This window comes from Podarcis liolepis (genome assembly GCF_965112155.1).
Source record: "Podarcis liolepis genome assembly, chromosome: 3".
Taxonomy (NCBI): Eukaryota; Metazoa; Chordata; class Lepidosauria; order Squamata; family Lacertidae; genus Podarcis; species Podarcis liolepis.
Window position 1 is genome coordinate 51555786 of NC_139557.1, and position 17405 is coordinate 51573190.

General features: G+C 39.7%; 2 protein-coding genes across 5 annotated transcripts in view; one reads left to right on the forward strand and one right to left on the reverse strand.

Annotated features, from left to right (window-relative positions):
- The window catches only part of CRYBG1 (crystallin beta-gamma domain containing 1), a 90662-nt gene that overhangs the window by 68551 nt on the left and 4706 nt on the right, over positions 1-17405 (forward strand). For 2 of the 3 annotated variants that reach the window (XM_083497619.1, XM_083497620.1), the window contains 11 exons: positions 881-1038; positions 1931-2057; positions 3304-3449; positions 5291-5417; positions 5562-5594; positions 6667-6779; positions 7363-7492; positions 11024-11163; positions 13580-13703; positions 14023-14181; positions 16735-16897. In XM_083497619.1, coding sequence (XP_083353745.1) covers positions 881-1038; positions 1931-2057; positions 3304-3449; positions 5291-5417; positions 5562-5594; positions 6667-6779; positions 7363-7492; positions 11024-11163; positions 13580-13703; positions 14023-14181; positions 16735-16897 — 1420 coding nt within the window. Of the gene's footprint in view, positions 1-880; positions 1039-1930; positions 2058-3303; positions 3450-5290; positions 5418-5561; positions 5595-6666; positions 6780-7362; positions 7493-11023; positions 13419-13456; positions 13704-14022; positions 14182-16734; positions 16898-17405 lie in introns of those variants that run through there. The other variant, XR_014524715.1, reaches the window with a different exon arrangement.
- Positions 1-17405, reverse strand: part of RTN4IP1 (reticulon 4 interacting protein 1) — an 88761-nt gene that overhangs the window by 20028 nt on the left and 51328 nt on the right. The gene's annotated exons all lie outside the window — the stretch shown is intronic.

A 17405-nucleotide genomic window follows, 5' to 3' on the forward strand; every position in this document is an offset into this window, starting at 1 on the left:
GGTACCACTGTATACTAATGTTGTTGTACTCTCTTTCTGGTGTAAGTAACAAGCTTACTGCTTTATCAGTCATTCTCCCCTTAAAGCTTTCTGGATTCAGTCATGTTTAGAGTACATTTATTAAAATCAATGGGACTTAAGTCACAAGTAACTTTGGTCAGATTGATTTCAGTTGGTTTTCTCTCTTGTACACATGACTTGGCAGGTCAGTCCAACTCCTTAGTTGCTGCCAGGATGCTGTGGAGCAATGAAGCCTCCACCACATCCTGGTCACTCATGTCAATAGTGGAAGGTGGCGGTGGTGGTCAGGCACCAGGCCTGATCCCAGTGCCAGTTCTAGGCTGGACCCAATGTTGCCATCTATGAGACTGGCTCAGATTCCAGCAGATCCCAATCCTCTCAGCTCTGCCTCCTCCCATCTGAAGGAAACCTGTGAGCGTTCTACTGCATATTTGGCAGCCAGCAGGCACAGGTCAAATGACACTTCTGCTCAGTACAAACCCCCACAGCCCAGCATAAGGGGGTTTGTGTTGCATCCTAAGTCTGGATCTGACTGCTGCTTAAAGGCAAGTAATGGGGTTATCAGTTGAATCTCTTGGGGAAAGGGATTCACCTGAGCCTAAGAGTGGGTTGTGAGAAATTTCTATCTTATGTAGCAATGGTATTGGGGGTTTTTTAAGCCCCAATTTAAATAATGTATAAAGAATACTAAGGCTGAAATCCTACTTACTTAGAGGTAAGCCTTGTTGTATTCAGTAAGGCTAACTGAATAGGCAATGATTAGGATTGTGATGTTAGATAATAGATGTGAAAGCATACTGAGGTCTTGGAAAAGGCACAATATTAAATATTATTTACCATCTCCCTCCTTTTGCTAAAGGTCATTATATACGAAAAGCCATTCTTTGAAGGAAAACATGTAGAGCTTGATTCAGAATTAGTAGCTCTTGCTGTGGAAGGAAATGAAAAAGAAGAATCAGCAGAGCTGGAAACAGGAACACTCACATCAATAGGATCCATAAAAGTGAAGGGAGGAATGTAAGTATTGCCTGGAGCAGGTGACTTTTCAGCAGGCAGCTACTATAGTGTAGAGACTGTATTGTGTAACAAGAAGTTGACTAGACTGTCCATGTCCACAGCATATGCCTCCTATGAAGGATCATAATGAATGAGTCTAGGGTCCTGCAGCATGTATGCACAATGAGACAGACAGACAGACAGACAGACAGAGGAACGAGGGATGTGGTTCTATTACATTACAGGAAACACAATGGTCACTTCATATATGATACCTGCTAATTTCCAGAGTGTATGAAGCAGCCATAATACTTGTGTGATATGCATGTTTGTGATAAGATGTTCCTTTGTCCCCATTAATTTACTCTTGAAAAGTGTTGAAACATTAGCTAGCAAACCTTTTTAATGCTGTGTTGATGCTGTGATGTATAATGCAATCCTTCTGAGATCAGTAGGTAAGGATATAAATATAAATGCCACATGATGCTTAATTTTAGAGATGTTGCTTGACTTCTGGAAGATGTATCTGGCTTTAGTTTGTTACTGCTGTAACAGCAAACCTGCTTATCCTGGGAGTAAGCCCCCTTAACACAAAATGGCTTATTTCTGAATAGGCATGTATAAGATTGCACTGTTGGTCCACATAGTTCTTTCCCAAAATGTGAGGTATTAAATTGGATTAAATGTGGCTAAGTTGGTCATGTGTTTAAAGATCTCCCATTGAAATTGTGGGTCCTGTCCCTTATTTCATTTGCAGTTTTTATAACAATTTATTTTAATTACCATTTTTGCTGTTCATCTCGTTATTTTATTTTTTGCCGTTAATGCAATAAGATCACATGTTTTGTACATACATTCTTTTGTTCACACGTTAAACTACTACTTTTTCAAAAATTTTGTTTACCCTTTTTAGTTGGGTTGCTTATGAGAAGCCAGAGTTTGCAGGGCATCAGTATTTGCTGGAAGAAGGAGAATACCAGGAATGGATGGACTGGGGTGGTTATGATGAGCAGGTGCAGTCGCTGAGGCCTGTTCTAGGGGTAAGTTTAAAAATGATGAAAACAAGTGTAGACTGAGGAAAACACATAATAACGTTTGTGGTTCGCTCTGTTTTGCTTCATCCCACTGTCTTTGTTTGCATGGAGGGGGGGATTGAGAGTGGGAAGACGTTTTGCCCTTCTCATAAAATTCCATTCAATCCCCCCCCCCATGCTCCCCCATATCCAGTATGTGGGGTGGGTGGGTGAGTGCAAAAGAGGGAGGGAAACAGAAACCTGGTGGATCACAAACAGCAGGCCTAATTTGGACGTGCATCCAAATATGGAATGTACAGGCATGCATACAAAGGAGATGTTGGTTTGAATGTGTTTTTGAGTATGTATTCCATTGAAAGAACTGCTGCTTGACTAGACTGTATAGTAGACAGAAGCTTTCCTGGGGCTGCTGCCTGATAATGTGCAAGTTTGGGCAAACATTGTCAGCCTGCCCAATGCCAGAAATCAGCTATATAGCTACAGCAGCAGATGCCAGAGAAAAGAGGAAGACAGGGTGGATCAGAGAAGACGGAGGAGTGCCAGGGATTTCAACCTCTCTTGTTTTCTCTGGAGGAGGAGAAAAGTAGGCAGGCACCCATCCTGGTGGCTAAGGGGAGAAACAAGAGCAAGTCAGCCTCTAATCTGAAGGCCAGGAAGGAATCTGGGAAAGAGAGGCATGGTTATTTGTGGCCTTGCTTGGCCCAGCTTGACCAGTACAGAGTGCTTTCATTTGGACTTCCTTTATTTCTGTTCTCACATTAAAGCTGGCCTGTATTCATCAACATAACTCTGAACACAGGACAACAGTTCCAGCATAGTGTTGTCTGTTGCTAGATGGAACCAGCAGGTTAAAGACAGAAGCAGTGCAATGCTTACAAGAAACTGCATCAGCGTTTTGATACACACTTCAGTGTATACCCATATTTAAAGTGCTTTAAAGTTTAAGCCGGCGTCTGCCCTTGCAATTTAAAGATGTGGAGCACCAATTCTGCAAGGCCACTTCTTTCCCCTGCCACCGCATATTGTTTTAACTATGCAAGGCATCTTTTCTCCTTCCAATTTAAATAAATCTTTTGAGTTTTGGAGTGGACTTCAGAGGAAGTATGTCTTTTACAGTGTAGGGCAGGGGTGGGAAACCTTAATGCACCCAACATCTGCACCCAAAACACCTGCTTAGAGTTATATTCTTCTATCACAGAGACTGTATTTCTTTTGCCTTGATGGCTTTCTGTTGTTTTCTTTCTTTCCACAGAGTTTTATGCAACCTCACATGATAATGTATGCTGAAAAAGACTTTGGGACTAAAAGTTCCAATATAAGCGTTTCAGGAATTGTTTCCCATTTAAAGGATACTGGCTACGGACTAAGGACTCAATCCATAAATGTGTTAAGTGGAGTGTAAGTCAGATGTGTAGCTTCATTTTCATTTCAAATGGTTAATTTGCTGTAAAGACATAAGTACAAGGAAAAGAGGCCTGAATCAGTAACTCGGTATTACTTCTTTGTTGTCTTTGTATGTGTTTCCTGTTGTTATAGCTGTTAATAGTGTTGTGTTGCAGAAAGGATAATCTGTACTGTTCCTACCATGCCGATTAGTCTTCTAGATTAGGTGTATGAAATGAGAGCAACATAGCAATCTTCATCCAGCACCTATGGTCGTGTGTCTGTTGCTCCTAGAAGTAATTGAGTACTACTAAACAGATATTTTCATCAGAACATGCATTGAGGGTGTACTAGTTCAAGACAGCCTTGGCAAGCCATGGTTTATGAAGTTGAGGGTGCGTGACACCCATCCTTTCACATACCAGCTGAACATTTGCAGCATAGCCTTAGTGTTTGCAGCACTAGAAGCCTGATACATTTATTTGTCCAAGAGACTGGCCAAGCCTGCTTTATTTTCAAAATTTCTATTGCATGTGATGTTCAAGTATAAACATGTCCCATTTGAGTTTGATCTTCATGGTTAACATACTGTTCATCCCTCCGTCACTTTGACTAAGCAGTTTACAGAGCATGTTGGGTGTGTGTTTAAGGCATATGCCTCAAATGATTAATCAACAGTGTGTTGATGGATCTGTTAAACATGAGTCAGAATAAAAGAAAATGGTAAACTTTTAAAATGTGACACTTCAATGGGCAAAACATACAGTACTTTCATGCTAGGCATGCTTCATATGCCTGGTATAATTTTACTGAAATGCAACTTTGCTTTACTAGAGTTTATTATCCAGCCATGTCTTGAACTAAGAAACCTAAAATCTTGCTTCTTCGGACAGAAACAAACTATGAATAGTGAATTTTAAAAAATTGTATGCATGCACACTTCTTCAGATACACTGAAACAGAAGTTACCAGACCCTTATACATAGTGAGAGGGTGGGGAGGGGTATTACTCAGAAGGGTGGTTGAAATGGGTGATTAGCTGATAGGTGTGGTAAACCTGTTGACGACTGTTAACAGGAAAAAGACCAATTGCAGTCATTAATGGTCATCAACAGGTTTACCACACCTATCAGCCAACCACCCATTCCCACCACCCTTGACTTCTCTTTCAGTGTATCTGAAGAAGTGTGCATGCACACGAAAGCTCATACCAATAACAAACTTAGTTGTTCTCTAAGATGCTACTGGAAGGAATTTTTTTTATTTTGTTTCGACTACAGCAGACCAACACAGCTACCTACCTGCAACTAGAACTATGAATAGTGGTTCACTCATAATGCTAAGCCAGTCTCTGCTTTGTTTCCTCCTGGCTTTAGAAAGGGAGAAGTAGGCAGGCCCCATTTGGGCAGCATGAACCAGCACACTTGCTTGCTCACATTACTAGCCCAATGTGAAATTAGACAATGGTACATAGATCTCTAAGTTGTTAGTGAACTATATTTATTCATTGGGCTATGCTGAACCGGACTTAAGAAAATTACCTTACTTTCAGAGTAATGATGTCATGCTTTACCATTTTTACCTTCCCCATCATAATGTTGCTTAATGTATTTTGGGTGTTTTGAGCTGTAATATTAGAGGCAAACAATATAACATTTCATTATGATGACTTTATAAAATCCTTGCTGTGTTTGCAAATATATTATTTTTATATGAAGCTAAGTACATTGAGTACAGCTTACTTAATATCAGTCATTTCCTACGATATTCATAATTAAATGTTTTATTTAATTATTTTTTAAAAATACAATGCATCAATTAATTAGAGCATAAATCATGATTTTTTCCCCCCACAGGTGGGTGGCATATGAAAATCCTGACTTCACAGGAGAGCAGTATATCCTTGATAAAGGACTGTATCCCAACTATGGTACATGGGGAGCTAAAAGTTGTAAGATCTCTTCAGTTCAACCCATAATTTTGGTAAGGTTTGTTTGTTCGTTCTGCTGGGTTTTATTTTATTTCCTACCAAGTTAGCTTGCTCCGTATTTCATTAATCAATATTCTTTCTGTATAATGTATATTTCTGGAGTCATATTTGTCTCTTTTTCCCTCCATTTATTTTAGGACAACATGAGTGATCATACGGGGAAATTTAAGGTAAAACATCCAAGCTTTTACATAGCAAATATAGCAAGCTGAATTGAGATAACATAAAAAAAGACGAGTAGAGAGGCTGTAGGCAGAGAGATTCACAAAGTGGAATCAGTACCCTGGGAGGAGGCAGACTGAGTCCTTGTCAAGTTTTGCCAGATGCTTGAGAGAAAATGTGTATCTAATGCAAATGTCATGGTTCTTTTAATGCAAGAACAAATGTATTTGCAGGTGATGCTCAGGGTTTCCTAAAATACTCAGGCTTTTGCGAAAGGACTTTTCAATCTTCCCAGGGTGCTTCTCTACATGGTATCATGTAGACATGGCCAACACATGGAAGGATAATACTGGTTTTGGCAGTGGGGAAGCACCCACAAATTTTGGTTAGCCTTAGCTACTGGCCAAAATGTGCAGTCACCATCAGCCCTGCTCATCCCCTGACTCTTGAGAGGGATCTTGCCTGATGTTGGCTGAGTTCCAAGGCATTTGGAAGCATAGGAGCGCTCTGCTTCAGAAGCTCAATATGACTATAGGTGTGAGTTCCCACCTTTGTCTGAAGTACCAAGCTCAGGAATGGGATCTCATCAAGATTGAAAAATCTCACTGCTTTCAAGTTGAACCAACATTCAGTCTGTTCAAGCTCTAGCCTGTTTTTCATTCTTCACTGTGACAAGAACACATCAGATCAAAAGATACTGTTGCCAGTGGAGCCCTAACAATAAGGGAAAAGACAGTTTGTCTATCTTAGAATAAAGTTTCACTTCCAGGTCAGCAAATGAAATCAAGAATTGACTGTCAAATTCTACTACAAAGTCATCTTTGTAAAATAGTTTGGAAATACTTCTTACATAAATGTACATTACATACATTTTTAGTTTAGTTTAAAAAAATGTTTTGCTTGTATTCAGAGATAATTAAAATGATATCAGAATTATTTGTTTAACAACATGGGGTGATACCCAACTAAGTGCATTAGTTAAATTCATTTATTTCTGCAGGTCTTTTCTGACACTCACTATGTTGGAATTGTCCTGAGCACAATGTTTAGTGTTTAACGTGACCTGCTTTGTCTTTAAAGGTCCAGCTATTTTCGGAACCAGAGTTCCAGGGTAACTGTCAAATATTTGAGAAAGATACTTCAGAGATCGAGGAGACATTCCTTGCTATGTCTTCAAAAGTATTATCTGGCAGGTGAGTACGAAATTGCATCATTGAACTCCCAAGCAAGCAAGCTTCTGAGTGTGCAACAGATACAAACCATCTGGGTAACGCTGAATGGGCTCAGGGTGGATGCATCTTCCCATTTGGGATTAGTGGAATCAAGGTTTTTGTTCTTAATAGTAAAATCTGTCTAAAAATGTAAGGGAGCAACTAAGGATAATGACAAGCATTTTGTGTATTCAAAAGTGTAGTGGAAGGGATTTGAATGCACACTTCTTGGCTTGATAATGATTATTTCCCCACCCTTTAGAATGCATGTCTCTGCTCATTCTGAATAACTTCGCACAAGAACATGTTGATACTGCATTGCATGATGCTAAGTCTCTTAAACATATCAGTAAGGAAACATGTATTTTTAAAAGCCCATTAATGGAATATTCTTATTCTTTATTGATGAAGAATAATGCTACATCTGACTGAGCACCCGGGTAGCAGGCTTTCAAGCTATACAGAGCTTGGGTTGAAATGGCAATTAACAAAACTAACAATTAAGAAAACTGGCAATTAACAACAAAGCAAGAATTTAACATTGCCATTTTCTTCTTTTTTGCAGTTGGATTGCATATGATGAAGAAAATTTCTCTGGAAATCAGTATGTGTTAGAAGAAGGAGCCTATCCTAATCTGTCTGCAATGGGTTGTCTACCCAAAACATGCTTGAAGTCCTTCAAAGTTGTAAATATTGTAAGTTTTACAAAGAGTTGGATAGCCATTGCAAGCTGAAATTGCCTCATTACTGAGCTAAGTTTTTATGACTAAGTTATAGAAACAAAAGTGACCTCAAAATGTGCTTCTAAATAGTTTATTTGGGGGAGAGGAAGCATATATTGTAGCTCTATGGAGCTGACAGCAAATTAGCATGGAACAACCTGCATGGCTATCTGTATTTTTAGATGTTGCAAAATCCTACCATTAATTGTTGGTTTATGTAACAAATTTTGTATCCCACCCTTCAGTACATATTCCTAGGGTAGCTCATGATTAGTAAAAAAGCAATTCAAAGAATAATCCAGCAGTTAAATCTTTGCTAAACTATTTCTCAGGGTTGATTCTGTGACTTCAGGAAGATCAGGCTGCAAACATGAATTAATTCAATTAGAAGATTAATCAACTAAAGCAAAAATTCCCACCATTAATTGAGGGCCAGAGTAAATATGACAGGGCAGCTACATGTATTTCATAGAATCATACAGCTATAGAATAGTAGAGTTGGAGGGGTCCCCAAGGGTCATCTAGTCCAACCCTTGCAATGAAGAAATCTCAGCTAAATCATACATGAGAGATGCCATCCAACCTCTGCTTAAAATTTTATTTACCTTGTAAAGTTTTCCCTTAAAATGAGAACCCTTAAATTCCCAGAACATATTCTTGCTTCAGTTGGTACATGGTAAATCCCTCAATTTCAAGAGATATCAGGATTCTACCTATCACAAAGTTTCTCTTGCTGGCTATTTTAAAAGCATCCAAATTAATCCTAAGCAACATAGAGCATTTTGTGCCCAGCCTTCCTCCCCTTTGTATAACTTGAGTCCTTTCTGTTTCCTCTGACCTTCTTTCAATTCTTTAATATTCTCTAAAGTATATTCCCTCCCACCTTCCTTTATACTTGCACTCCTTTTATCTGTCCTTAAATCCTTAGTCCTTTCTCACTTCCAGCCAGCATTAATGCTTTTTTGCTTCTGATGGCTGCCTTTTATACAGCCATTGTACACCAGAATGTCTTCCTCAACCTCCCCTCTCAACATTTCCCTTTCAGCCTGCCTACATTTACAATCAGGTCAGCTGTCTTGCCGGCCCCTCCCCTTCACATACATCTGTTGATATAAAGTAGAGGATGAGTTTCTTGAAGGAGGAAATGAGTGAGCAAAATGTTCACGGAGGATGCAGTAGGACAAAAGATATTCCTATATTGCCAATTGAATTGGCTGATTCCTGCTTTCTTGCTGTACTATGCACCACAAGAAGACAGGAATGCTCAATTGTCCCAGCTTCCCAGGGTGGTCAATGCTGCCTTATTTGCCCTTATTGCTAATGGTACATAATCAAATCTGATTGGCTACATAATACCATGATGTCATATTGTTAATTTATAATCCCTGATTGGCTAGAATCACACAAGGAGTAGGTGTAAAGTGCCATGAAATGAAGAAGACAAAGTATTTGGGAAAGTTTCAATGAGTATTTCATACTCCACGCTTGTTTTTCTCAAGATAAAAATTCATAGCAGCACTAGAAAAAAATGTAGTAGAAGTGCTTACTTCTTAATAAATACACAGTATTCATTTAATTGACCACGAAGGCCCAAAGCCCATAAATTACCTGCTCTACATTTGTCTAGTAGTAGTCGTCAATTTTAGGCACAACAGATTCAACCGCAAAGCAAAGCTTTGTATTTAGCAATTTGGTAGTTGTTAATTTGCACTGAAAGAAGCTGTTGGTGCTAAGTAAATGTTTTCTTTGAAAGTTCTGTTAACAAAACAAACAAATGGCAAGGCACCTGCCTTTTCACATCAATAAACACCTTGAAGATTTGCAGGTTGTGCTAACATACTAAAGAAGTATCACTAAACAGCATGCCTGGAATCTAATTTATATCTTGCTTATATATAAACAAGATAATTCCACAGACTTGGAAGGCTGTTTTACTCAGATGTTCATGGGCTCTGCTGAGAAGCCAGCTGCCTTTGGCTTTTCCTCAACTGTCACCTAGGAGCGCCCATTTCATCAAGCTGCACCAGAGACACAGAAGGAAAGCAGGACCATTTCATCGGCTCTGCTAAGAAATCAACTGCCTTTGGCTCTTCCTTTTTCTCATATGTCAGCTGCCGAAGGCCTCTTCATCAGGCCAGCTGAATTGTTCTATCTCAGCTGGTTTATATAAGAATTGTAATTCTAAGAATTGGTGCCCAAGTTCTCCTACTCAGTTTGAGACTATTTAAGTATTTTTGTCACACCCCTGTCATTTCACTATAATTTTTTCTTAAAGCATATACCGTATTTATTTGAATCTAATGTGCCATTGAATCTAATGCCTACCTCAATTTTCAAAACCATGTATACCCTAATTTTTGCGAAGTAATTTGGCCAAAAAAGATGTGCATTACATTCGAGTAAATACAGTATTATTTCTCTCATTCAATGATTTTAATGCTGCAAAAGGATTTCTGTGCCAACTCCAAATCCTTCCCTACAAACTATATGGTCCTCACCAATCTAAGCCTTAGCAGAAATGCCATGAGCACGTTTGAAACATTTTGTATGACAGTGAGCTCCTGTTGCTCGGTCCCTGCTCCTGCCAACCTAGCAGTTCGAAAGCATGTAATGTGCAAGTAGATAAATAGGTACCGCTCCAGCGGGAAGATAAACGGCATTTCCGTGTGCTGCTCTGCTTCGCCAGAAGCGGCTTAGTCATCCTGGCCACATGACCCGGAAGCTGTACGCCGGTTCCCTTGGCCAATAAAATGAGATGAGCGCCGCAACCCCAGAGTCAGTCACGACTGGACCTAATGGTCAGGGGTCCCTTTACCTTTAAGACACCTTGACTTTATCTATACCTTGTCTAGAATTATAAATTAGTAACTCTTGTGCATGGAATAAGTGCATAAAATAAATGTTATGTATAAAATCCAGAGTAGCAGAGTTTAGAGTTCTTACTTTGTAAAGAATTACAGATTTGCAGCACATCTGTTTGTCCATATAGCTGTAGGAAAAGTTCTGCAATTTTAGCTGTTGCTGACTCATGAAAATGCCAGCCAAGAATGGAAGGTGTGGCTGTAAGTCATCACCTTGCTTCTCTTTCCAGTTTTCATCCCACACTTGAAATAACTTTTTCATGAGTAATGCCTTTTATACAGACTTGCCACCTAGTCAGTTCCAGACCAGAGGACTTGTTTTTCATTTCTCTGAAAAGATAGCTGTATTAGATAAGTTATTTAGCTTGAACTGAGGACTTGAAGCCTTTCCAGATACCATGGTTTACAGTACAGTATTACTGAACTAACCTCCCCAACCATTCCTATGTTGGAGAATTGTTCAAAGGCAAGTTGCTGTAACATTACAGTTTTAGCTAAGGTAATAGCAATGTAATGCAGCACTGAGGTCGGGGATGACCCAGATTTAAGTGGTGTATAGTGCTTGATGAACATCTCGCAACTGTCCAGCACATTAGTAAACATCAGATGTGCAAGAAATAAACAACCTTCTCTTTTAAAACAGGAACTTTCTGAGCCAACCATAGCCCTTTTTGAAAAGGAAGACTTCAACGGAAAGAAAATGGAATTTACTACTGAGGTCTTAAACCTCCAGTTCCTTGGCTACAACCGTCATGTGGCTTCAGTAGATGTCCATGGTGGCATGTAAGTTCACTTTCTGAAGTGAGGGATTTGTTATTTGTAGAATGAACTAAGTGAGGCTTACTTACATGTACAGGGTTGCACTGTTAAGTGGAATTTTGTAGATACACTGTCTTTTAAAAAGATGTTCCTGTCTCTAAGGCAGGGATAGGGACTATTTTTCAGTCCAAGGACCACATTCCCTTCTATGGAACCTTCCAGAGACCAGATCTCAGCAGCAAGGGGATCAAAGGCATAAGTAAGAAGAGCAATGACTCTGACTCTTACCTTTCTATACTGGGCTACACACCAAAGTCGGGCGTTGGTGCACTCTTTGTGCAATCAAGAGACATCATACAGTTCAAGGATGCATTCCAGCCAGACAAAAACACAAGGACAGTGCAAAGCGTGGCTAGTGAGAGGTGTGGCCTCTGAAGAATACCAAGGACCAGACAGAAAGGCCTGGGGTTCACCTCTGGGCCTGAGGTTCCTCACCCAGTGTTAGAAACTGAGATATGATGGCTAGGAGCTAAATGGCACCTGAAACCGAGGTTATGGGCGCAACAACAGAATGTCTAGGCACGCTTTTTTATAACAAGAATACAAAGCTGAAAATGAATGAACCGCAGCTAAAATTCTATGTTCATTTTTTTACATGATCTAGTCCTTCCCCTGCCCACCCCCTAATATTTTTTAAAGGGTCTCTTATCCATTCTTCTCAGAGTAGCTGGAAGTGGGGAGGCAGAAAAAAGTCCTCCTTTCCTTCCACTCTGCAGCTTTAATCTGAAATCTTAGGCGCAGTACTGCGCCCAGAGCTCAGAAATTGCTCACACTTATAGATTTCTCAATTGCAAAATGTGCCTAGAACAATGGAAGTTTTGAACACTGTCCTCACCCCTGCTGTAAGAATTTGAACCTGGGTATTTTAGGCTGTCTTAACTGACGCGAGGATGAACTCAGGCTTGTTACTCTGTCAATCACTACTCAGTAGTGGTTTATGTAGCAGGACATTATCTAAATACACCATGTTTAACAGAATTGCCAGAAAACTCATTCAAGGTGAAAATTCAGGTATCTGCATGTCCTCGCATTTTTTTTAAAAAAATGGTTAGTTGCCTTGGGCCTAGTGGTGACATAATGTTTATCCATAATTTGTAAAGATCCCAAACCATGAAACAAAGCCAAGTTTCCGTGGTTTTCCTTTCCAAGCTAAGGCCTACTCCAAGACTGTAGGGTAGGGAGATGTTGGCAAGGTCTGCTGTCTACCTTGCAAGCAGAGGCTAGAAAAATGGGGAAAGGGGTGGGATAGGGTGCTCAGTTCAGATATAATTCTTACTACATACTGTGAATTTTAAGCCCACTTCATACCCTGGCTTCATATCCCAGTTAGCATTGGATCATTAATCATGGATTAGTCAAGTGTTACTGCATAATTTTTTGATTAACCCCCCCCCCCCGTAAATTAATGTCTGTGGATCAGTTTGTTAGTTACTTTACAAGCTTCGGGTGGCTTGAGCAAAGGACAGACCTGAACCCATCTCAGCTTTCACAGTGACATTTCCTGCTTTTTATTAGGCCTTTTAAAAGATATTGGCTGTTATGATGGTTTTATTGTGCTCAAACATACACCACTGTTCTATGCAATATAGTCATAAAGCCACCCACCTAAACGTATTCACTTAGAGGCAACTCTCACTGGTTTTCATGAGGCATAATAATAGTAGATCTGCTGCTTAAGCAAGATATATATATACTGTTGTATGTAATTGTAAAAATGTCACCATGCTGTGTTGGGCAGCCATGCAAAGTGCAGTGTGACAACAGAATAGGCAGGCAAATGAGCAGGCAGCCCTGGCAATATGCATGGGGGTTGGGAGGCCAAGATGAGCCACAGGAGAATAGCCAGGTCAGACCAGAACAGCTTCCCAGCAACTGTATTGCTCTGCTGTTGCTGTACACCTCAAATCAACGATGCTGTTTCAGTGTCAGCTAGGTAGGAGGCCAAGATTGGGGGGCGCGGGGAGAGATGGCAGGAGAGCAGGAGGCTCGGGCCTGTCCTGCTTATTCCTCTGGAGAGAAGGAGAAAGCAGCTTTCATCCCCACCCCACATTCCATGCAAGAGGAAGAAGGAAGTCTGCTTTCTAACATTTTCTCTCCTATTCACATAGCATACTCCTCACAGCAGCAGAGAGGATGACAACAAAGGGGGAAAGGACTTTCTCCTTTGGTTTCCTCCCCACAGCTGGCAACAGGGTGTAAAAAAAGGGGAAGGGGGGTTGGTGAAGTGTAAAACGGAGGGCCAACAATGGGCTGGCAGAAGTGGTGAGCAGGGTGAGAAGAGACACTAGTATGCCATACTACCGCAGTAAATATTTTCAAAAGGTTGTTTCTCCTCAGCACTTTTTAATGTACCTAGTTAGTAAAATATTGTTTGTTTCAGATGGATTATTTATGAATACAGTAACTATAAAGGTCGTCAGATTTTATTATCACCTCAGAAAATACCAAACTGGTATGAGTCAAGTGGCTACCACAAAATAGGTTCTCTACGGCCTTTACTACAGGTAAGACACTACAATTTACTGTGGGATGTCAGAAGCGCCTGTGAATCTTCTATCTTTTTACTAGTACTATGACACTGATCAGCTCTCCTCCGATTCAATCCCTTTATCCTAGTATTGCACAAGAGTACCATGTTAATAACGTCATATTTTATGTATTTCCCTAATCCAGGGTTGCGATACTATTGTCTGTAAAAAGGGGGAAGCATCTTGAAGTGCTGTTCGTAATATTAATTACATTATTAGGTCAAGGTTAGCCAGACAGGGCTCATAATGTTTGCCGGTACTGTAGTGTTAAAAGCCATGATTTATTTATTTACAGAAAAAAGCATATTTCAGACTGAGAAACAAAGTAACAAAGAAGTTCATGTCAACTGATGGAAATGGAGATGACTTGAATCTTCTTAGGATACAGGTTGTGGAAGATGCTAAATCTGATGAACAAGTCTGGATTTATCAAGATGGATTCATCAAATGTAGGGTAAGGTTCTGCCTTAATAATTACTTGCTAACAGCACCCATCCTATAGGAAAAATAGGAAATAACTTTTCTATACTGTGATAAGTGAATAGTAACTGAAATGGGAACATGAGCTCTTCAGCAGTTTGATGAAAAGCATGGTTTTATTTTGCGTCGGCAGCTTCGTAAAAGGGCTGGTGCCAGGCTTAGCGGGTCCTTGGCTTTTTAACACCAGTGGCTTTCCCCATCTGCCACTGCTGCCTGGCTCTGTTGCTGCCCCCTGACATTGCTACTACTGCCAGTCATTTAACTCCCCCTCGGATGTATTTACGTGGTCGAAGCAGCATTGAAGCCTGGGAAATGGAGCACACTCATGAAGGATTGGGGATGACATGGCTCCCATCCAAAAGGTTGCCCACTGGGTAAAACATATAAGGAGAGTAACAGTTAAAAGAAGCACCTTGGTGGGGAGGCTCTGATGTCAGCCCTGGTGAGACTGCCAGGATGCACTGAGCCCCAACAGCTGCCCATGTTGGATTTCCTATGAGTGCAGCCCCACAGTGATTCTTAAGGGGAAAGCAAAAAGGACTTTGACCAGAGGCTATATTCCTCTTGGCCCCCCCCCCCTTATTATTTGCTGCACTAAGTAGCTGTACCTTGTGTTCAATGCAACTTTTTTAAATGCTTCTTTATATTAAAAAAATAACAAGATTACTAAAGACATGAAAGTGCTAAAATAATAGCTGCTTTACAGGAGGAAGATACTGGATTTTTCAGGGTTTTTATAGTCTCTCTTGCTGACTTTTTTGAGCCCTTTGAAAGCAATGAGTCTATATAATTATTATTACTGACCTGGAACCTTGACAAATATAGAAGGAAATGTTGAGTTTTGAAAGCAGTCTTTTAGACAATTTATTAATAATTCTATTGCTGTTTGGTTCCTGCTTTATAGTGGAAATATGTGTTGTTTCAAAATCAAATTGTGAACGTCTACATCAAGGCTTGCAACAGTGGTGCCTGCCAACACTAGCCTAGCAGCTAGACCTAAAAAAAATTGCTTGGAAGTAAATCCTGCTGCGTTACATACTTTGATGATCAAAGTAAAAAAAATAAATCAGGCCGTAACATCAAAACAAAGTGAACAGAGCTTGAGTGACAAGCCATGTGTCTTTTTTTTTTAAGTTGTATAACTTGACCTAAAACATTCTGCCAAAGGAATAGATTTCTCAACTCACAGTGGAATGGGTTTCTTTCTTGCAATAAACCAAGAGCATGTCTCAACATGGAGCAAATAGAAGCTGTGCACTTACAACAGGCTGCAACACTGAACGGGTTGAGTTTAATGCCTCATCTTAACACATTGGAAACATTAAAGTGATATTAAACCATTACTTTTCATATGTCTTCATTTCAGCACTCAGTTGAATTCTTGCAACCCAGTCTGAAGTAGATAAGAATAATACCGTTTTTGTCAACGTACAACCTGTATACAGTGAAATTAACTGAGCCTCTCCCCCCCAAACACTCAATCTCATTGCACTCCGTGTGCTTGTCACACAACACACCAACCCCAAAAGTCAGTTGCACTATATTATTTTCCGTTCAGCAGCCTAACAACCTAGAACAGTAGAACTATTACTTAGCCATTGCTCAGTAATATACACTTTGTATGGTCTCCAGCTGGGAATTGCATTACATCTAGCTTGTTCTGTCTCTCATGGCATCAGTCATCCATTCAACATAGCAGGGATAAATTATCTTTAATTCAGACAAGTTTATGTGGAAGTAGAGTGTTATTAGCAAGCTGCTTTGGTGAACGTATACAATGACAATGAGTTGTGATATTTGTTGTGATATTTGTGATACTGCTTAATTATAATACATTGAGACTTAATTGCCAGCCACCTTGGGCATTTTTAAATCCTGCTTTTCCATAAAAACGTAACAAATAAATAGTTCACAGGCAGAGGGCCTTCTAGTAGTGGTGCCTACCCTGTGGAACACTCTCCCATCAGATGTCAAGAAAATAAATAATTACACGACACCTGAAGGCCGCCCTGTATTGGGAAGTTTTTTATGCTCTTAATGTTTCACTGTGGTTTTGTATTTTTAATATTTTGTTGGAAGCCACCCAGAGTAGCTGGGGCAACCCAGTCTGATAGGTGGGGTACAAATAATAAAGCTGTTGTTCAAGGTACCTTGAATGCCAAATAATTAGTAGGCTTTTATTTTTCATCTCAAAAAATATGGCATTCTGCTACTACTTCATATTCTGTATGGCAAAAAGTAAGCCACGACAAAACTGCAACTAAACAGTTAATGCACCTCTAATAATATGTAAGATAGTCTTTTTTAGAGAATGAATGAACAAATGTTAAATAATGTTGCAGTAACAGCCGCTATATTGTGGGAATACTACTAGAATCTCTGAATACTGAAAATCAGTTTGTTCAGAGGAAAGTATCAAGAGAGACATGAAAATATCCACAATCCTATCCATGCATATGCACAAATATACTAGTTTTGGAAGTAAGACCAAGATTTTTTGACTCATACTTTCTATTTAACTGCACAGCTGGCAGAAGAACTTTGCTTGACAATTGTGGGTAACCTGATTACACCTGGTGCCAAACTGGGCCTGGCGCTTCAGCAGAATGATGAAAAACAAAAATGGAGTATTAATCCAGATGGGAGGATTTACAGAAAGATGAAACCAAACTTAGTATTAGATATTAAAGGTAAGAACTTCCCAGCTGTAAGTTATAAACAACTCTGAATTGGTATTTAGTGAAAATGAATTTCGGTAAGATAAGTGGATTGTATTGAGTGTGCAATTTAAATTCCACGTTTTTCAGCAATAGCCCATTATCTTCGGAAATCCTTATGATCTGGTTAATGCAGAGCAATATTTTTTAAAGGCATGCTTTCCATACTGGGTTGGGGTTGGAAGGACACACCTTTTGAGCCCTTTTAGCTAATGTGAATTGGTAGACAGAAATCACACTTTTGCCTGGGCCAGTTACTGTAAAGAGTCAAGAGCACTGTTTGCATTAAACAACTGCTGAAAACCAAACCACCTTGCATCGATTTGTGATGCTTTTCAAAGAATCTATATAGACTTCAGTTTAATAATAAAGTTTTTATTATTAGTTTTAATAACTGGATTCAGATTATTGTCTTTTCTGAACACCTGAGCAGTTTAATCTGTAGATGGCATAGGTATAGTGTCAATTTTTGTAGAGAGTT